At 40.8% G+C, this 19,915-nt stretch overlaps 1 protein-coding gene across 2 annotated transcripts; it reads left to right on the plus strand.

The window, feature by feature from the left end:
• The first annotated feature begins 7,236 nt into the window (after positions 1-7,236).
• ASMT (acetylserotonin O-methyltransferase) lies at positions 7,237-15,124 on the plus strand. Of its 2 annotated transcripts, XM_071548277.1 has the most exons (8): positions 7,241-7,452; positions 8,793-8,967; positions 10,162-10,291; positions 11,150-11,218; positions 11,699-11,817; positions 12,519-12,659; positions 13,800-13,922; positions 14,533-15,124. In XM_071548277.1, exons 1-8 carry the CDS (start codon positions 7,381-7,383, stop codon positions 14,742-14,744), a joined length of 1,041 nt encoding a protein of 346 aa, XP_071404378.1. In that variant the 5' UTR covers positions 7,241-7,380; the 3' UTR covers positions 14,745-15,124. The 2 variants fall into 2 exon arrangements, with proteins under 2 accessions (XP_071404387.1, XP_071404378.1); XM_071548286.1 differs by lacking the exon at positions 12,519-12,659 and having other exon boundaries at positions 7,237-7,452.
• The last annotated feature ends 4,791 nt before the right edge of the window (positions 15,125-19,915 follow it).

Raw genomic sequence — 19,915 nt, forward strand, 5'->3', positions numbered from 1 at the left:
CTCAGTTGTGAGGATGCACCTCTCTTGTTGAAGTCAGCTGCACCAGAGATTTCCTATCTGTCACCACAATGTCTCCCTTTTGTCCTTGCAGAGGTGCCAGGAGAATAGGACTGAATGGGAACCAGCCTTGCTCATGAGGTTGTGTAGGGTTCTGGAGTGTGTTAATCATCTAATGATAGAAGGGAGCATGTGACCTATTCCTGTGACCTGCTTATCACAGACTGCTTTCAGAAAGGTCTGAGCTGAAGAGGCTGGGAAGTTTGCGGGCCAAAGCTTCTGAGCCTCCCTGTGCCGTGCAGGAGCTGGTGCATGTGCTCTTTGCTCATTGATGTCTCATCATGGCTGTTGGCAGTGGCCACCAGGAGTGGTTTTCATGTAGCCCTTTTGAAGCAAAGAACATGACTCTCAAAAGGGTAGGAAAGATTTCCTGTCACTGTGGACAGTGTTACCACACATTCCTGTTCTTATCCTTAAAGAAGAATGTCTCCTCCTCCTTTATCTGTCTAAGAGCAAATGAGCCTCTGCACTTACCAGCCTTTCAGCCTGCAACTTTTCTTTTTATCTCCTGGCCTCAGCCTGCACTAGGTGACTCAGGAAGCAACTTATTCAGACTACAGCTTCTCCACAAGAGCAAGGCCAAGCCCTTTAGTATGATTATTGTGGTGCTTTCCGTCTGCTTACTGGCTGCTCTCGTAAATTAATTTTTATATTTGACTCAACATGAGTCAAATTGCCAGAAGTAATTGATATTAGTAAAAAATTATTATCAAAGCTGTGACTATATCCATATTCTTTTTCTAATTGGCTCTACCTTTGCAGAGTAATCTATTCAGTGACCTAGAGTAAGGATGTAAGCATAATTAGGCATGCATATAAAAACATTTGATATGTTATCTGGAAGCATCATCCTTAAAGCAGACAAACAAAATGGGAATTTTTGCAGTTGCTTCCAAAATTGTGAGCATAGGATTCTATCAGTGCCACAAGGCTATAAACAAAAGCTAATGAGAATTGATTGCTCTTCAGGGCTACCTGGACATCACACCAGTGCACAGGATCACGTAACAAACTGTTGTGGCTGCTCGTGTTTGACAGCAGCAGTACGGATGTTGTTAGATTATATGTAAAACAGCAGTTCAGCCTACTAGTTGGACAAATGCCTTAATTTATAAATGGATGGGCAAGATTTGACTACTGGTGTCTTATATTACTATACAAATCAAATTTCTCTTTATTATCATCATCATCATGGCTAGGCTTCGCGGACGAAGATTTGAGAAGGGCACTACCCACACTTGCTGCAAGCGTGCTGGTGGCTAAAAAGGCCTATACGGGATAGGCAGGTCCGGTCACAAAAGGCACAGCGGAACGTCTCCCTAGGTGTTATTGGCAAGGAACGGTTCTTTCTACAGTGTCTTTTCTCCTCAAGACTGACTCTCCGTGCATTCTCAAAGGAAGCAGCAGCGTCGTGAATGGTGTGTCTCCATGAATCCCGATTGGAGGCCAGAGTGGACCACTGGTGGCAGTCAATATGGCCAAGGCTGAGGTGTTGTTTCAGGGAGTCCTTGTATCTCTTCTTCGGGGCTCCTCTCTTGCGGCAGCCGGTGGCGAGTTCTCCATAGAGCACAATCTTCGGGAGGCGGTGATCCTCCATCCTGGAGACGTGCCCTGCCCAGCGCAGCTGCGTTCTCATCAGCATGGCCTCGATACTGCTGACCCCTGCCTGTTCAAGAACAGACACATTGGTCACGTAATCAGACCAGCGGATGTTTAGGATTGAACGGAGGCAGCGCTGATGGAAGCGTTCGAGAAGCCACAGGTGGTGGCGGTAGATGACTCATGATTCAGACCCATATAAAAGAGTAGACAGAACAATGGCTCTATAGACACTAATCTTTGTACTTTTCTTCAGGTGTTTATTGGACCAGACTCTTTTATGGAGTTAGACTAAAGAGGAAATATATGTATTGCATGTGTTTTGAACTGGGATCCTGCCTTTGAGGTTTGGTTATTCTGGACACAACACCCATTTCATTAAGCTTACGTGCATTTTGTTGATCTGGCCCTTTAGCAGTCTAATGAACATGTTATTTGCAGAAGGTATGTTTTTCTGCTTTGCATTAAATTTTCAGAGTTGTTTTTAGTGTTGGTATAAAGCAGCAATCTAGTTGCAGTTGATTCTTCAGAACTGAGTGCACAGAACAGATCCATTGAGTAACTCATGTTCCTAGATGTGTAAGTATTATTATTGTTAAAAGGAAATGTGCCTCTGTTTTTAGGGGTTTTTTTTTTACTTAATCTAATATTGTGATCTTGAGGCTTGTTAGAAGTGAAGTACATCACCATCCTTTCTTCTTTAATGTCATTTAATGGCACAGCAAATTAATTCAATCTGATACCCCCTGAGTACATCTCCTGCTGCCTCACCAAAAACCCCAAAAATCATAGATTAGCTCAAGCTAATGCTTTGCCATAGTAGTATGTTATAAAACTTTTGAAGGGCTAAGGCTGATTGGAATTGCTCTCTATGTGCTGCCTAATCTAACTGCATGTGCACTGTGGCACCTGCAAAATGAGCTCTACCTACTTTGGATTGGGCTGTTCAGGAGTGCTGTCCATGAAATTGGGCCATTTGTAGGACAAGATGAAGGGATATGTCACTCACAGGCACTGCAACAAAGTGTCTGGAAAAGAACTGGTCACCTTCAGACTAGATTTTCCCTGGAACTGCACATGGTTTGCTGCCCTGCTTTAACCTCAGCTGGCAGCTCAGCTCCACGCAGCTGCTTACTCACTCCCCAGTGGTGGGATGGGAGAGAGAATCAGGAGGGTAAAAGTAAGAAAACTCTTGGGTTGAGATAAATGCATTTTAAGGCAAAGCAAAAGCTGCACACAATCAAGGCAAAATATGGAATTCATTCATCACTTTCCATGGGCAGGCAGTGATTCAGCCCATCTCCAGGGAAGTCAAGCCTCCAAAACGACCTGTGCAAGGCAGTTGCATGACCTTTGTGATGATTGACACAACACAATTTCTGAAATCAGAGCCTACCTCAGTTGTTATGCATCTTGGTTTCTTTTTGCATCTCTCTCACTTTAAGGTTTCGGCATCTACCGTTTTTAGCTAGTGAACTTGGCTATCCCAAGGGAGATTATGCCTATCTACTGCACCTTACTCTGAGAGAGATCTCATTGACTATTTGGTTATTTGTTGAGATTACTTGCAGGCACAAATCAAGAACAACTCTGGATTGCTTGAAATGGACTTTAAAAGACATTCTCAGTCAGAGTTTTTACTGTAAGTGAAACTGAAGAGAAAGGAGTGTTCACTTAAAAAATGAGCTGGGTATACAGGATTTCCTGCTCACTCCAAGTGTTTTCCAGTAGTAATGTGACATAAACAGAAAAAATAAAATTAGTTGGTGTCAAAAAATGATAGAAGCAATAGTTATGTTACTATAAAAATACATCTATTGTAAAATATGAGAAGAATTAGAAGTTGCAGAGAAGGAAATGAGCATTTTGTTAAATCTGGACTTTCAAAAAAAAAGTATGATAATGAGCACCTTGACTTTGTAGGATGTTTTTTAAAAAAAGAAAAGGCCACAAACTGTCATCTCAGTGCATTTCCAGGCCATCTATTGTAAGCTGGGCAGACTTAGAGGTTTAATAATGATAGCAAGACACAGTTGTCCTTTTTTTTCATGAACAATTTCTTACTTTCAAAAGTTATGCAAAAATAATTTTTTTTTCTATATGTGTGTGTGTGTAGCATTTGTCTGTAGTGAGTCAGTTAGAAAAATCAAAATGAATCACTGAAATAGAATTGTGGAGGTAAAGTAACAGCTTTAGCCTGCACATGGTCTAAGCCCTATGAGAGAAACCTTGATGGGGTTTTCAGTGAAAGCAAGCCTTTACAATTTCATCTTCATGAATGCATTTGTAGCTTAAAAGGAGCTTAAACTTTAAGCCTCACTAGCAATTTACTTAGAAACAGCAGCACTCTTCATGTGGCTTTGCATCAATCTGGTGTGGGTTATCTGCATCCCTCCACCCCTACATCTCGCTATCAGTAGTAATCCAATTAGACGATTATGACTGGTGTCCTCAACAGACAGATTTAGTCATAACTGAAAAAGAACTTCAAGTGAATTTAATTAACTCAATGGTCATTTTATTACTGGATACTCTTGTACCCTATAGCTTTGCCTTAGTGAAATGCATTTATGGTCAGTTAGTATGTTCTAGTCTGCAATAGTGCACATAATTGTCTGTTAATTAATCAAAATTACAAGAGTCAAGGGTTGAGCATTTTTATACTCACGAATCTGTAATGCAGCTGTACTAAATGTCACTGAAATACCTGATTACCAGTCTGTGGCTGAGTCATTTGAGTAAAGTGGCCTGTAAGCTGGTGAGCAGCAGCTAGCTCTTCTTAGACTTTTTTTGTTTAGCTCAACAGAAAAGAAATGTGTGGGGAGTTTTGCTTCCAGTGTGGCTGATGGCCTGGGGCTGAGTAGCTGTTATGATCCCAGGAGTGGGAAGTCTTTATGCTTGCAGGAAATTGCAAGTATTTCATTTTGTTTCTCAGTAGCAGGCAGAATTGGACTTCAGCAGAGAAATATCTTCATTTTTCTACAACTTTCTAATCTTTTTGGCTAACAATGTTTATCTTTGGCTAGTGATGTGTGATTGTGTACAATTTATTTCTCTATTTTCTTTTTAAGAGAGGGGAAGCTATTGAGGGATATAAGTTGACTTGGTTACCCATACAAATGGAAACTTAATGAGAAGTTTTTAAACTTTCTCTTCCCACAGAACTGTCTTTGGAATGAATCTGAAACACTGAAAAATGTAGTGTGTTCACCAAAATTGGGCCTAGATTTATCCAAGTGAATGAACTCTGCAGATTAGCCTTTTGCATATGCAGTATGCAGATGGAAGTTCCTAAATAGTAACTGAGGTCCTGTGCTCTCCTTGAGGTAGGGATAGCAGGGCAAGGTGTCCATTATGAATGTAGCTGTGTTCTTGCAACTTTTGGTGTCTTGCTGAACACAAGCTGCACAAATTCACAGTCACTCTGGCAGAGAGGTGTGTTGCAATCTCCAGCCTCCACTGTGAAAAAGACGCAGGATATTAATGTCTAACCTGTACTGAACAGTGAAGTCTGGTGCACTAGAAAGACAATAGTCCTAAATACGAGGCTGGTGAAGGGACTGGAGCATAAGTCCCGTTGGGAAAGACGGAGGGAGCTGGGGTTGTTTAGCCTGGAGAAGAGGAGGCTCAGAGGTGACCTCAGCACTGTCTAGAACTACCTGAAGGGAAGTTCTAGCCAGATGGGGGTTGGTCTCTTCTCCCAGGCACTCAGCAATAGGACAAGAGGGAATGGGCTCAAGCTCTGCCAGGGGAAATTTAAGTTGGATATCAGAAAAGAATTCTTTCCAGAGAGAGTAATCAGGCATTGGAGTGGCCTGCCCAGAGAGGTGGTGGATTCACTGTCCCTGGAGGTTTTTAAAATGAGATTGGACGTGGCACTGAGTGCCATGATCTAGTAAATGGACTGGAGTTGGACCAAGGGTTGGACTTGATGATCTCGGAGGTCTTTTCCAACCCAATCAATTCTGTGATTCTATGATATATAGCCTGTGTTGCCCAGGATGAGGAGTTCTAAATGTTTCTACAGTTTGGTGTTTGCTGTAACTCTTGTGTGTTTGGACCTACTCCTCTAGTAACACCTGTGATATTAGAACTTGGGGAAGGAATACTGTTTCTGAGTTTGTGTACAGAAGGAAAAAAGGCTGATAACTGAAATCTTTTTGGCTAACTTTAACAGCTAACTCTTAAAGTTAAGTTGCCATTTCACTACTGGCTAATAGGAATATAACATCTTTTGACTAAAATGTAAGGATCTGAATGGAAAATTCAGATTCACAGAAGGATTATACAGTGGAATCTTTCAGTTGAAAAAATTTCAATGCATCCACAAAATGGTCAGAAAGAATGTGTGACAGCTTTATACTGCTCTGTCTCTTCTAAAATGAGGCAGGTTCAAAAGAGAAGCACAGGACTAACCTTCAGCTGCAGTGTATAAATACAAGCCTACTTCCTAGGAAAGGAAGGTAATATTAAAATCTCATGTTGGGACAAAGCTGTAAAGTGCAGTCTTTAAATGCACACTAAGATGATGCACGCAAAATGTTGAACTGCATCTTGATCTCTGTATTGCTTAAGTTTTGCCTGAAGCATGGAGAAAGTTGCCACTGAAAGAATGCTGGTTTGTAATGTTTTCCCATCACTGTATTACCTAAGTGAAGTCTCATTTAGCTTTGTTGCCTGAAGGATATAAAAACTGTAAGTATTTTCCTTGATGGAAAGGGTCTTTTCTCACCTGATAGTTGCAGCATCTTCCCAAAAAGGCAAGATGGGCAAGATGTCAGACATTTACAAGCTAGAGAGGCAGGGCAGAGAGATTTCAGTAAAGTAATCCAGGGATTTTCTGATGAAAGAAGTATGTCCTGCATGAAGTTGAAATATATGCCACATCTTGCACTTGTTAGTAATTTCACTGTTTTTTCCCAAGTGCCCTCTGCATTCCCATGGTTAGTTTTGCAGAGGTGAGGAAGACTGCAGCAGCCAGCTGGAAAATGTAGAATGTTTTGTCATCGCTCAGCACCCTGCTCTGCAAAAACATGCCAAAGCACAAGTAGGACACCCCCGCTGTGGTGTTGCTATCAAGCAGGTATTGATTTCTAAGCTGGTATGGGAAGGAAGGACCTGCAAAATACAGAAAGGTAACAAGAGTAGATTTAATTCCTCGTAGACTTCCCCTGAGTGATCATTATCAGAGCAAACTAGTCACCATGACAAACCAGTGAAAAGACTCTTCCACCTTCTCTCTGGACTGGTTGCTTCTGCACTTAGGGATGGGGTGTACCCTAATGCCAGTCCCAGGGTCCCCTGGACCTCTGCCCATCACAGGAGGTTTCAAATTCCAAGTAAGATTCTGTTTTATGAACTCTGGTGCATCGTACTGAGTTCAGGTTCTTTATGCTCTTCTATACTGATTCATATTTTGCTTGTTACAAGTTTTCAAGTGCTTCTAAGTACCAGCGTGTTAACTGACTGATGAATGGACAATACAATCTTTAATCTGCACTGCTTCTTTAGCCTTATGCTTGATGATGGAAGATCCAAAGAAACAGCTGAACCAGGTAGAAAGACCCATCAAAGCCAAACAACTCATCTAACACATTTTGCAAACAGTGTGTTTCTCAGAAGCAATAAGATTAAGTGGATCAGCTGGCATCCTCTGTGCCTGGTGAAAAGAAGCTTATTTAAATTAAGAGGGCCAAGGAATCTGTGTCTCAGTCCAGAAAGAAGATGGGTTCCACAGAAGACCTTGACTATCCTCAAATCATCGTGCAATACAGCAGTGGATTTTTAATCTCAAAGGTAAGAAATATAACTCAGAGTATGCAGGCAGAAATATTCAAGGATTTTAGTTAGGTCCTGAATGTAAATCTTTGGAAGAAGTGAAAGAAAGAATCTGGTATAATAACTGTTTTCCCAAATAGCATTTTATTAAGACACAAAGGTAGAACCAGTAATTCCATTCTCCTTATTGTTTACTGATGTTATTTGCCTTCATCTCTGTGTAAGCGCATGGGCATAAAATTATAATATCCAGTGCAGTGGACAGTTTTTCTCTCAATTTAATTGCTTCTGCTGTTGTCCCTTGCTGCACCTATCACCAACATGGTAAGAGAAGGAATGCTTTCTGGGTTGTGCAAATACTGTTGCATCTTAAGGCTCCTAAAAGGCAAAATTGTCAGTAGAGAGAGGAAAAATAGATAATGAAAAATCACTTTGTGAGAAAGAGGAGCACCCAATGCTTTCCAAATTAATATGGTACTATGTTTTTGAGAAATGATCTCATTTTTGGTTAAGCCATGTTCTTACTCAGAGAAAAAAAAGCTTCATTTATAGGAAAAACTGTAGATCAAATCATTGTGTATACAGGTAGACAAGTGAGTTGATGCCTTTTTTGCAATTTCAGGAGTGCTTGTGTGACCAGATTTATGGGCTATTTAGCTGTGTACATCTAGAGAAGGATGATTTTCCTATGTATAGTTAGCTATGTCTGTCTGAAGGTTGAAGGTTGTTGCTGGAGAACATATTCACCTTCTCTATGGAAAGCCAGAGTGATTCTTCTGGCCTGAATGAGTCAGTTCTGGCTGAGAGGATACTTTCTGCTTCTGGGAAACCACTGTAGTCCTTCACCTGATCACAGGGTTCAGAACAGAGTGGCATATTCCCCCTGCTGCAAGCCATAGGAGAGTCCCCAGGGTTCCCTGGAAGCGTGTTAGGTCCTAGATTTGTTAAAGAACAAAAACATAAATTGAGAACAACCGGCGCCATCCAGTCTTGCCTTTGTTCTTTCTAGGCAAAAAGAAAGAGATACTATGAGAATGCACTCCAAAACAAGGGCAGAGGCAGGAATATTTACATGTAAAATCTTGTCTCTAAATGTGGAGTTTTGTGAGCCAAAAGCATTGTGTGGCTTCATCATAAAAGGGAAAAAAAACCATGAACAGAAAGTGCATTGCAAGCACTGTGTGTTATATCAGTGCTCAGATAAACATTTTAATAACTGGACTTGTTTATATGAAATAAAATTTTACATGGAAAAAATATTGTTTTGTCTATATTTTCTCCAATAAAGCAGCTTAAGAATTTCAGTGGGCTTTAGTGCTTTCACCTGATTCCTCAGTCCCACCTTTCCTTACTCCCAGGTTATGTTCACTGCCTGTGAGTTGGGGGTGTTTGATCTTCTACTGGAGTCAGGAGAGCCTCTGTCTTCAGATGCCATTGCTGCGTGCCTGGGTACCAGCACCACTGGGATGGAAAGACTGCTGGATGCCTGTGTGGGATTGAAGCTCTTGGCAGTAGAGATGACACAAGAAGGAGGTAATAAGGGCAAAGGAGGAGGAATAAACTAAGAGACAAACTTCTGATGGTTTTGAAAGTGAGGTAAGGTGTGTGGAAAAAGGAAAGACCTAATATTAGGTTAGGTAATGTAGTTGAAATAAGGAGGATATCACTTGGGATTCACTCTTCAGCTGAAAGAGAAGTGGTAAGTGTTCAGCTTGGTCACAAGTGTAAAGTAAAACACATACAAAGAGCCCTATATCCCTAAACTTCTTTGTGCAAGAGCCTCATGTTACCTTGGAGGCAATAATAAGGATCTCTACAGAGCTGGTCTCAAGAAATCTCTGAGGTATGGGCATGATTTTAGACCTCAAAACAAAATGCCAGGGAGGATGGGCAACAGTATTATTTAAAAACAAGTTTTGTTTTTCTTTGGGTTTTTACCATCATGTGAACTATTTTGATCAGAACCGAGGGGTAACATAAGTTTGTTCTTGCATCAGAATCATTAAGTCCACTTGGACAGAAGGAGTATCTGGCCACCAGGCAACAGACCGGGACTAGCCAGAGTCTTATAAGTTGTGTCCACTGGTCTGGCTTGTGTTCCTGTGCTCTGTTTTAGGGCTTGTAGCTGTGGTCAAGTGAGTTTAGGGAGAGCAGGATCTATCTTTTATATTCCTTTGGTATGCCAATCCCATGGGTGAGTGATGCCAATGCAGATGCATGGAGGAAGTGAGGAAGATTTCTATGAGTCCTTTAGGCATACTTTCTCTGCAGAAGGTCCTGCCCTAGTGAGCTGAGAGAGGGTGTAGGTGTGGTTGGCATGCTGTTTTAGGGACTTGTCTCCCACCTGCTGACCTTGTTGTTCAGAAAAAAATGGCTTGTCTTCAAAGACTTCTCATTTAGATAGAGCACACTGAAAGCTTCCTCTGAGAGCAGAAGCCTTTTAGGTACATAATGGCACTTGTAAGGATTTCTTTTTGCTCTTCTAGAAGGAAGTGTTTGGTGCTAGAGTTGAGTGTAGGGGGATACTGTTTACTCAAATTGAATTGGGCAACACAGATTTCAGCAGCTCTCACTCCTCATTCAAGTGGAAAGATTTAATTGTAAAAGTAATATGGTTGTGTCTTTGGCTACATAGGCATCGTTTGGCAATAAATACCAAGCTGTACAATAGACTTGGCAAGGTGGTATATCATATATGTTAGTAAATGTATTTATTTCACCCTTTAGCCCTCTACAGAAATGCAGAAATTTCGAACATCTACCTTACAAAATCAAGTCCAAAGTCTCAGTATCATATTATGATGTATTATTCCAGTACAGTCTACTTATGCTGGCAGCACCTGACTGATGCTGTGAGGTAAGGAAGAGTGATGTGTGCTGTCTGTTGCAGCCAGTTTGCAGCATCTGTGTGTCTGCTCTGAGTGGTGTATTTCTGGGGAAGGGCTCATGCTGAATGGTTCTCAGAAATTAAAAACAACAGATCATTTCAGCTGCTAACATGGCCAATATGGGCTCTGGGATTTTTTGGTTTTGTTTTTTTTCCCCACTTGTTTTCTGTTTGTGTGTATTCTTGTTTTCCTTTTCCCTCTGAATATAGAAATGATCTAGAAATCAGATTTCTGTATGTTTCATCTTCAGGAAAGCATTTTATCATTACAATGGTTCTTACCTGAGGAGGCATTGGCAAAGTAAATGAGTAATGATGGCGAAAGATGTTTCTGTTGCAAAGGTTAATAGGAGCAGTTTAATATGGGTCTGGAGTCTCACTTGTTCCAGTCCATGGAACTGTTAACTAAAAATGGTGTGTATGATGGTGATGTTTGCACCACTCTTGTACTTTCATCTGAGTTCTGTTCCCATAAATCACAGATTGCTGGAATGGTCTGGGTTGAAAAAGACTCTAAAGAACACCTGTTCCAAACTTCCTACCATTGACAGGAATGCCACTCACTATATCAGGTTGTTCCAAGTGTCATCCCAATGTAACCTTGAAAAGAACTACTTATTCTTGTGAAAGGTTGATAAATATATCGGCATGTTTTGGGATGGCAAGTGGGAGTTCCAGTAGAGTCAGTGCAAACAGATGGACATATATTCTCTATGAAGTTGAGCACCTTCCACAGGGAAGCTCTAGCCGAAACTACAGCCCTGAGGTATGTTTGGAGTAAAAGAAAAAGAAATCCACACTCATTGTATTTTTTTATTGCTATTTTAGGGAAGGAAGAAGGCAATATGAAAGAGCTTTTGGTATTTCATCTAAAGACCCTTTTGGAGCAATGTACAGGTAACTATTAGTATATTTATAGAAATTTTATTCTTCTTATTGTATATAAAACAAATGTTTTTAACTATGTCTCAGGACAGTCAAATATGTTGATATGAGAATCCCTCCTATCAGAACTGTCATACAATATTTTCCTTTTTCAACAATATCCATTACTGAGAAACTGTCTCGTATTTTGAACACAAGTATATAATTTCCTAATCTAAAAACATATCCCAGGTCTCTGACAGAGGCAATGGTAATTGAAAGAAAAAAAATCCCTTGGAAATCTGAGAATTAGAAGCATAATACACTACTGGATTTCTCTAGTCTTAATTCCCTGTTTAAATGCATGAATTCATAGCTGTACACTCCTGATACAGTAATACTCGAGGTAGGTTTTATGCAAAGAGAACATATTCTGTGTCAATAAAAACAGAGATTAGTAACCTGTGTCAATAAGTAACCTCTTCTATGTGCTGTGACTTTTTGCATTACTAGATCAGAAGAAGAAATGTTAAAATTTATGGCTGGCCAGAACTCAGTATGGAGCATATGTGGCAGAGATGTTCTTGTTGCATTTGACCTTTCTCCTTTCACTCAGATCTATGACCTGGGAGGTGAGTGTCAGTAGATCTTCTTTAGCTAGCCTCTGAACTGTCTTTTACAAACTCTGAAGTGAAAAGTAACTCCTCTGTTATATGATGAGCAAAACAATGGAAAGCAGGACATGTCTTGGCAACAAAAGGAGCATTTTACTGATTTGTTTGGGTTAAAAACAGAAATGAGAGAGAGATGACAGCATTAGAAAGCTGAATGCTTTTCTCTACAGAGTCTCAGTTATGTGAGTAGTCAGCCATTCCCTTGTGTCTGTAGCAGCTTTCGTGTTTTACATGCCTTTCTTGGATACATTCTTCCAGTGCCAGACTCTTTCCCTCCTTCCCTTTAGTCACTGTCATTGAGATACAGCTACAGCCTATTATCCTGCTGCCAGAATTCATGGAATAGGTCAGGATCCACCTCCATCACTTCTTTCCAGAACCTGGTTTAGTGGCTGTTTTTCATTTTTCACCTTGCAGCACCTGCAGCTGGGTCTGGCTGGGAGGGGGTGTAAGAGCTGTAGGGGCTGGGGCTGACCCAGAACAAGTGGAGACAGTGGCCTCTCCCATCCCACCTCTTCCGTTTCAGCAGACATGAGGAGAAAATGTACCCTGTCAGCTTCCATGAGCCTGCATCCACCATTGACTGTATGGTTTTATGGAGGTGTTGCTGAACAGGTTGGTTTTTTGTCAGCTCTGACCTTCTTTTGCTCTCCCCAAAGGAGGTGGAGGGGCTTTGGCCCGAGAATGTGTTTCTTTGTATCCAAATTCCACAGTCACAATTTATGACCTACCAGAAGTTGTGCAAATGGCGAAAGAGCAATTTATTTCCCCTGAGGAGCATCAGATCGCTTTTCATGAAGGTAGGTGTGGACACTGGTGTAGTGGCATCACAGCTGTTGCTCCTGAGCGCCTCAGCTCTGCCTTCAGGTACCGTGCTGCAGGCTCAGATCTCCAGCTGCAAGTTATCAGGGCAGTGTCCCAGGCTGCAGGTCCCCAACCCAGATCTGCCGCTGTCCCAGGTATGCACCTGCAGCTATCAGAGACAACTCAGTTACTCAGCAGCACAGCAGCTCTTTATTCCTGAACAGAACTATTTGATTTCTTCAGAACAAGGGTACATTAACAGAAGAAGGTATTCTGTTATTTTGAAATCTGCCATGCCTTGTTATAAATTTTCCTAACACTCCCCTTTTCTCCTGGGCAATCTTTCTGGCACTTGTGAAGGAGGCCAGGCCTGCTCTGAGCAAGCGGGTTTCCTTGTCTGGTTACAAGTGTTTGACTTCCAAGTCCTAAGATACCTCAGACCATGAAAGTGGATGAGCTAGCTTATATTACTCTTGCTCAGTCCACTGCTCCTGGATGGTTTTTGTACCATCTGTGATGACAATGACTGCAGATATATCTTATTTTTAATGTTTAAAAAAGCTTTCAAAATGTAGGAATGACTTAATGTTGCTTGAAGGTCAGAGAGAGAAAAGAAGCCTTGAGGAAAGAAGGCAAAGATGCAATAAAATGGAAGAAGATCAGACAGTAAAGTGCTGAGAGCAAAATCTGAATGCAGTACACCAGGTGTTAAACAATAAGCATGATGATGAAGCTGGTACTAGGAGGTGAGAGATGTGTATTTTTACTTACGGATTTATCAAGTAACCCTGTGATTACTGAAGGTCTTTGAAAATTTTCTTAGGTAAGGGAATATTCTTTCCTTTTTTTCATGACAGAAACCATGAAAACCTGTTTCCTCAAGTGCTTTATGAATCTGAATTTATATCATTAGAGAAAACCTAAACTCAAATGCTTTTGTGTACATCAAAGGCTGTTACAGGATGAGCAGCTGCCTTTAAATGTTTTGTGAGACTGAACAAGAACAAAATTCCCTATGCAGTGCAACATTGCACTCCAACTGATAACTCCATTGCTGTCTGATATGTGTGATGGACATGGCAATCCCAGAACTGGAAAGAACTGAAAATATTTGCTTATGTATTCTTGCTTTACAGGAGACTTTTTTAATGATTCAATTCCTGAAGCTGAACTGTATATTTTATCCAAGATACTGCATGATTGGGATGATGAAAAATGCAAACAACTGCTGACAAAAGTCTACAAAGCTTGCAAGCCTGGTAGGTGTGAGCTCTTGAAGAACAGAGAGGCTCTCACCTATAAGTAACAGGAAGCACACCAGTCTTGATTCTCAGTTTGGGTGGCAGAGTTTCAGTTCAGGGGTTTCATGGTTTAGTCTGTTGCTTTCCTAAGCCAGCCATGTGCAGCTGTGACAAATATGGCCTAGTCTAAGAACTCTTTGTTTGACTTCCAGATTTTGCCTCTTTCTCTTTCACAGCATTTAGGTGTAAGGATTGAGGATTGTTGGTATTGTTTAGATAGGTGTATATGCTACAGTAAAAATCCCATTAAGCATCACAAAGAGCCGTCAGAGCTTCGAAAACACTGCCTACAGGGCCAGGATCTCAGCAAAGTCAGTAAACTCTTGTAGATTTTAGCTGAGGAAAATTTCTATCCCAGCCATAGCATCCACTTCAGCCCTAGAACATCAGTACCTATATAGTCAAGCAGAGATATGCTCCAATGCTTTTGTTGTTTCACTGTGTTCTGTGATGCTGAAATATGACTCAAAGTCTGAAACTAAAGGTTAGAATCTGTCCTAGTAAAATCTCAAAAATAGCTCAACCTCTCTGAGCTCAGCATGTTCTTTATTTCTCTTCATTCAATCAGGTGGTGGAGTGCTGCTGGTTGAATCACTTCTGAATGAAGATAAAAGTGGACCTTTAGAAACCCAGCTGTATTCAATGAATATGTTGGTCCAGACAGAAGGAAAAGAGCGAACAGCAGCAGAGTACAGCAAGCTCCTTGAGGCAGCTGGTTTTGGAGTGATCCAAGTGAAGAGGACTAGAAAACTCTATGATGCTGTTTTAGGAAGGAAATAATAGTATGCCTTTTATGTACCTAACATGACAGAAAAAATGGGGAAATGTGCTATTCTCCTCTTAGAGGGGAATCATCAACATAGCTTTTAGTTAAGGCAGCCAACTCTTTTGTAAGATAGTACATTGTCAGATGAATAACTAATAAAAGAACTTGAATGTGCATGTATTGCAAGTCTGGCAGCCTGACCAGGCTTGCCTTTGGATTTGAAAGGGAGAGAAAGAAATCAACACCTATTCTACAGGAAACAACCCACAAAACAAACGTGCAGTGTGTCTGCTTCAGATTTTATCATTGTGTCTGGTTTTAACTCTGTATCTGAAAAAAGCAGAGATGAATTTGTACTTGAATGCCTGCAAAATAAAACTGATCCCTGTTCTGATTTTTTTTACCTGAATTTTTGTTCCTGAGGAATTGATATAATAAATCAGCAGCTGACTTAAAGCATATAAAACTTAGTATTTCTTTCCAGCCTCTCAGTATGGGTTTTGAGAATGACGGAATATTCATGTTGTGAGAAAGATACATATTCAGTCCTTATCCTGTGATATATCTTGTAGCTTTAAAAAGAGGTAAAGCTTTTTTGAAGTGGAATACAATCTTCAACCAATAAACCTTTAGTGTGATAAATGAAGCGATGCCAGTAGCACACATTGCTGATTTCTTCTTTTATCATTTATAGCGCACAAGGAAGAGCGTGGTATGAATGCTAAGGATGCTACCAGTGTGAAAAAAACTGTTCACCTCTTACTGAGTATTAAAAACATTTATAAACTTTCAAAGCCTCATATGGAAATGCCGAAATGTTGGTAGCATTTAACTTTTAGTTGGAGACTAGATAATCTAATACTGCTATACAAACATTTCTTTCAGGCCTTTAGCTTTCAGAATTGGCATTCAAAGAGCCTTGGGCACCAAAGGCAACTAAAAAGGCAATAAAAGTGGTACCATTAATACACATAGGAGTTACAGGTGTTACAGCTGCCTAGGGCAAGGATGTCTAACTGATAAGGAGTATTTTGTGTGCAGGGAGAGTGCAAAGTGGACAGTGCCATGCTTTTTTCAGTTGTGTCCAGTGGCAGGACCAGAAGCAATGGACAGTAACTAAAACACTCTGAACATCAGGAAACAGTTTTTTACTATGAGGGTGATTGTGTACTGGCGCAGGCTACCCAGAGAGTTAGCAGAACCTCCCATCTCAAATATTTTCAAACACTGCCTGGACATGGTCCTGGGCAACTGGATCTAGGTGGACCTGCTTGAGCAGTGGGACTTGACCAGATGACCTTCAGAAGTCTCTTCCAACCTCAAACATACTGTGATTCTGTATGTCAAAGAATGAATTTAAGACATGATGTGTCTCTCAGCTCATTTTTAAGGAACAATAACTCTGTTCACCTTTTGCTAATCAGTATCATAAAGTTTCTAGAATGTTAGTGGGAAAAACCAGGTTTTAACCATCAATTGATGTTGGGCAAACCAAGCTTTCAACCTGGAAGGAGACCAAGTTGATTCCTAGAGGAAGACCTCTCTCCAAGTATGGGTTGAAGAGGGAAAGTTCAGGTCCAAGTTCTGCTTACAAGTCTGATTTGACCTTGCCACACTGGAGGTGTTGGCTAAAAGAAGCTGGAGAAGGAGTGTGGTGTCCCCTTGAAAGCTGAGTTCAGCTACAGGAGAGTGCAGTGACCTAAGGTATTTAGCAATCTCAAGTGTGACCCAGTCAGAAAACAGAGAGAGCCCATAGATAATGGGCAACAGAATCCTAAGTGCTGTGGCCCCACAAATGGCTCCTATAGCAGCCAAGGTGCCAGAGGTATTGACTACTGTTGCAGAAAGGATGAGGAGGTCTATGATAACAGATTATGAAAGTTCAAGTTACAGTTGGGGACTAGGCAGCCCCATGGGTACAGGATAGAGACAGGGGAAGAAGTCCTTGAAAGTGCAGGAAATTCTCAAACTCAGTAATTCCCTCAGAAGTATATTCTTGTCTCATGATTCTAAAATCACACCAGGTACCTTAGAAAGCACGTTTCTTCCTGAGATAACAATGGTAACCACTCAAATGAAAGGTCTGTGGATATCTTCCATTGCAGTAAAGCAATTTTTATGAAATGCAAGTCATAATGCCCCAATTAATCAATATCATTAAAAAAGTAATTGCCAAAACTTCAACACTGCATCTGTCCCTCTGTCTGTCTGTCAATGGAACCATTATTTTTGGAGTATAAACTCTTCAACAACCATAGAACAGAAATGAATGCTTGACTAATTTTCCTAACGAAGCATCATGTTTCAGGAACTCACATCCTTCATGCTACTGACTCCTTCATTTCCAATTAGGTCAAAGGCATCTGAAGTATAAGCACAGAGGACCCAAGGGTATAAACTGACATCAGACATGATCTGTTTCAGAAAAATTCAACTTCAACAGGTGGATAGAAACAAAGAAAGGCAGAATTTGGAAACATGATCTCTTTCAGATAAATTCAACTTCAACAGGTGGATAGAAACAAAGTAAGGCAGAATTTGGAAACATGTAGACTTGTGTAACAGACTAGTTCAGCTGTCCATGGTTGATCCCATCACAGAGATGTCTGTGAGGAGAATGTAAAGCAGCGATGAACCCAAACTACACACTGCTTGTACTTGTTACAGAACTGACTGTGCAGAATGGAGCCCTCTGGTCCTTGTATTTTTACATGTGTGAGTATTTTTGATTATTGTCAAAACAAAATGTGCTTCTCCCGTTGTACTTCATATGGTACTGTGTTCTTGAGGCTATTTGAAATTGCGTGCAACATTCTACCTTTAATCACAGTGCAGAAAATCAATTTGACCTGGTATCCCCTCACATGCCTTATCCTCTTTATGCATCTCCTGCTGCCTCACAATGAGTTTGTAGATTAGCTCAGCCAAATGCTTTGCCATAGCTGTAGGTTAAAACTTTTTAGGACTAAGGCTGCCTGCCTGGAACTCTATTTTTATCATTAGCTAAGCTAATGACTTATGTCCTGTGGCAGCTGAAAAGTGAACTCGGCCTGCTCTGTATAGGGTACTCAGCAGTGCTGTCCTTGGAACTAGCTTACAGTACAATGTGAAGGGGAGCGGTGTAACAGCACTGCAGTTACCTTTCCCAGCAATCTCCACTTGCCATCCAAGTGCCTAATCAAAGATACTTCAGCCTCAGACTAAGTCCTCCCTGCAATTCTGTGGATGACCATTGTCACATAAAGGCCAGTAGCCCCAGGAATTCACTGATAAAACAAAGTGCTAGTGATGTCCATGCTTTCTACTTTAATTGGTAAAAGTCAGAGTGAAAATGCTTTGAGCTTTCTTTTCTGTAATACTGTCTTTGGAATGGATCTGAGGAACTGGAAAAGCTGTAGCCTGTTCACTAACTGTTGGTCTAGATTTGGGCAAGTGAATGACGTTTTCAAGCTTTCATTTAGTGCGCATGCAGATGGAAGATACTAAACAGAAACTGAGTTTGTGCACTATCCTTGAGGTGGGGATAGTAGGGGAGGATAACTATATGGCTCTGTTCTTGAAACTTGTTGTCCAGGCCTTTCCTTCAGAGAAGTGGTGCCTTGTTAAATGCAAGCTGCACAGATTCTGGACTATGTTGTCCAGAATGAGGAGTTGTATATTTTTCTACAGTTTGGTGTTTGCTTTAACTTTTGCATATTTAGATCTAATATTCTGGTAACACAGGAGACCCTGTGGTATTAGGAACCAGGAAACCAGTACTGTTTCTGAGTTGTATATAGTAGAATATTCTGAATGTTAAGAATATGTAGATATCCCTAATGTAAGGATACCTGAGTTTTAAGACAGATGGTTAAGTGCTATTCAGCCTAACAGACAAAGGCAAGAGACAGAAGCAGTAAGAAACCACACCTAGGTACAAATCTAGCAAACAGGCATTCAGAAGCACAATGCCAAATGTCAGAGAACCACTGGAGGAAGCCCACAAAGCCATGAAGAGGTTCAACCAGGTGTTTTTAGGTGAGAAGAAGGGCAGAAATGAAATTATCAAAGAGAGAAAACATCACATGAAGTCAAAGTGGGCTTGTGGGAATTACTGTGGGGCTCATAGAAAACTAGGAGTATTTAGAGAAAGGGCCAAAGGCAGGAAAACGGAAAAATCAAGGTGTATAGGGGAAGAACCAGCCCAGTGAAGTAGAAAAAAGGTGAGATACACTGTTCTGCAAGCTGCTGCTCAGCACACCTGTCTGGCCAAACTGCATGCCTGATCAATAGAGATGTTCTTCATATTAAGCACATCCCTTGCTACCTTCTGTTTCTTTTTTGTAAAGCCTTCCCACATCAAAAAGCTGGGCTGATAGATCAGAGCTGCTTTTGAACAAGCCTTGAGTAAGACTCTGCTTTGTTTTATGAACTCTAGTGCATCGTGCTGAGTTCAGGTTCTTGATAGTCTTCTGTGCTGATTAATGTTTTGCTTGTTATAAGCTTTCAAGAGCTTCTGAAGTACCAGTGTGTTAACTGACTGATGAACTGACAATACAAACTTTAATCCACCCTGCTTCTTTAGCCTTATACTTGATGATAGAAGAAACAGCTGAACCTGATATAAAAACACATCAAAGCCATATAACTCAGCGAACACATTTTGTAACCAGTCTGTTTCTCAGAAGCAATAAGATTAAGTGGATCAGCTGGCATCCTCTGTGCCTGGTGAAAAGAAGCTTATTTAAATTAAGAAGGCCAGGGAATTTGTGCCTCAGTCCAGACAGATGAGTTCCACAGAAGACTTTGACATTGTGCAATATAACAGTGGATTTTTAATCTCAAAGGTAAGAAATATAAGTCAGTCTTGTATAGCTGTCTAAGACTGAAATACTCAAGGGCATTCTTCCCTGAGAGGAAAATAGTTCATAATAAAGCATCCTAATACTAAACTGACTTTGAATGCAGAATAGGAATGATAAAAGTCCAAAGGAAAAAAAACGAAAACAAACAACTAAGGCAGATATGGTCCTTGGGATGGACCTAACATTTATTGAGACCCTTCTGACCTTTGGAGACTTAGACAAGTAGACCTTGTCTCCTCATGAAGTTTTATAAACATAGGGGTTTATATCTGAGGGTTTGTTGTCTGACTGCCTCAAAAGTGGAAGTTTCCTTCAGTGGTGGGATGTCTTCCCACTTTTCA

The sequence above is a fragment of the Pithys albifrons genome, chromosome 1 (assembly GCF_047495875.1).
Source record: "Pithys albifrons albifrons isolate INPA30051 chromosome 1, PitAlb_v1, whole genome shotgun sequence".
Classification (NCBI taxonomy): Eukaryota; Metazoa; Chordata; class Aves; order Passeriformes; family Thamnophilidae; genus Pithys; species Pithys albifrons.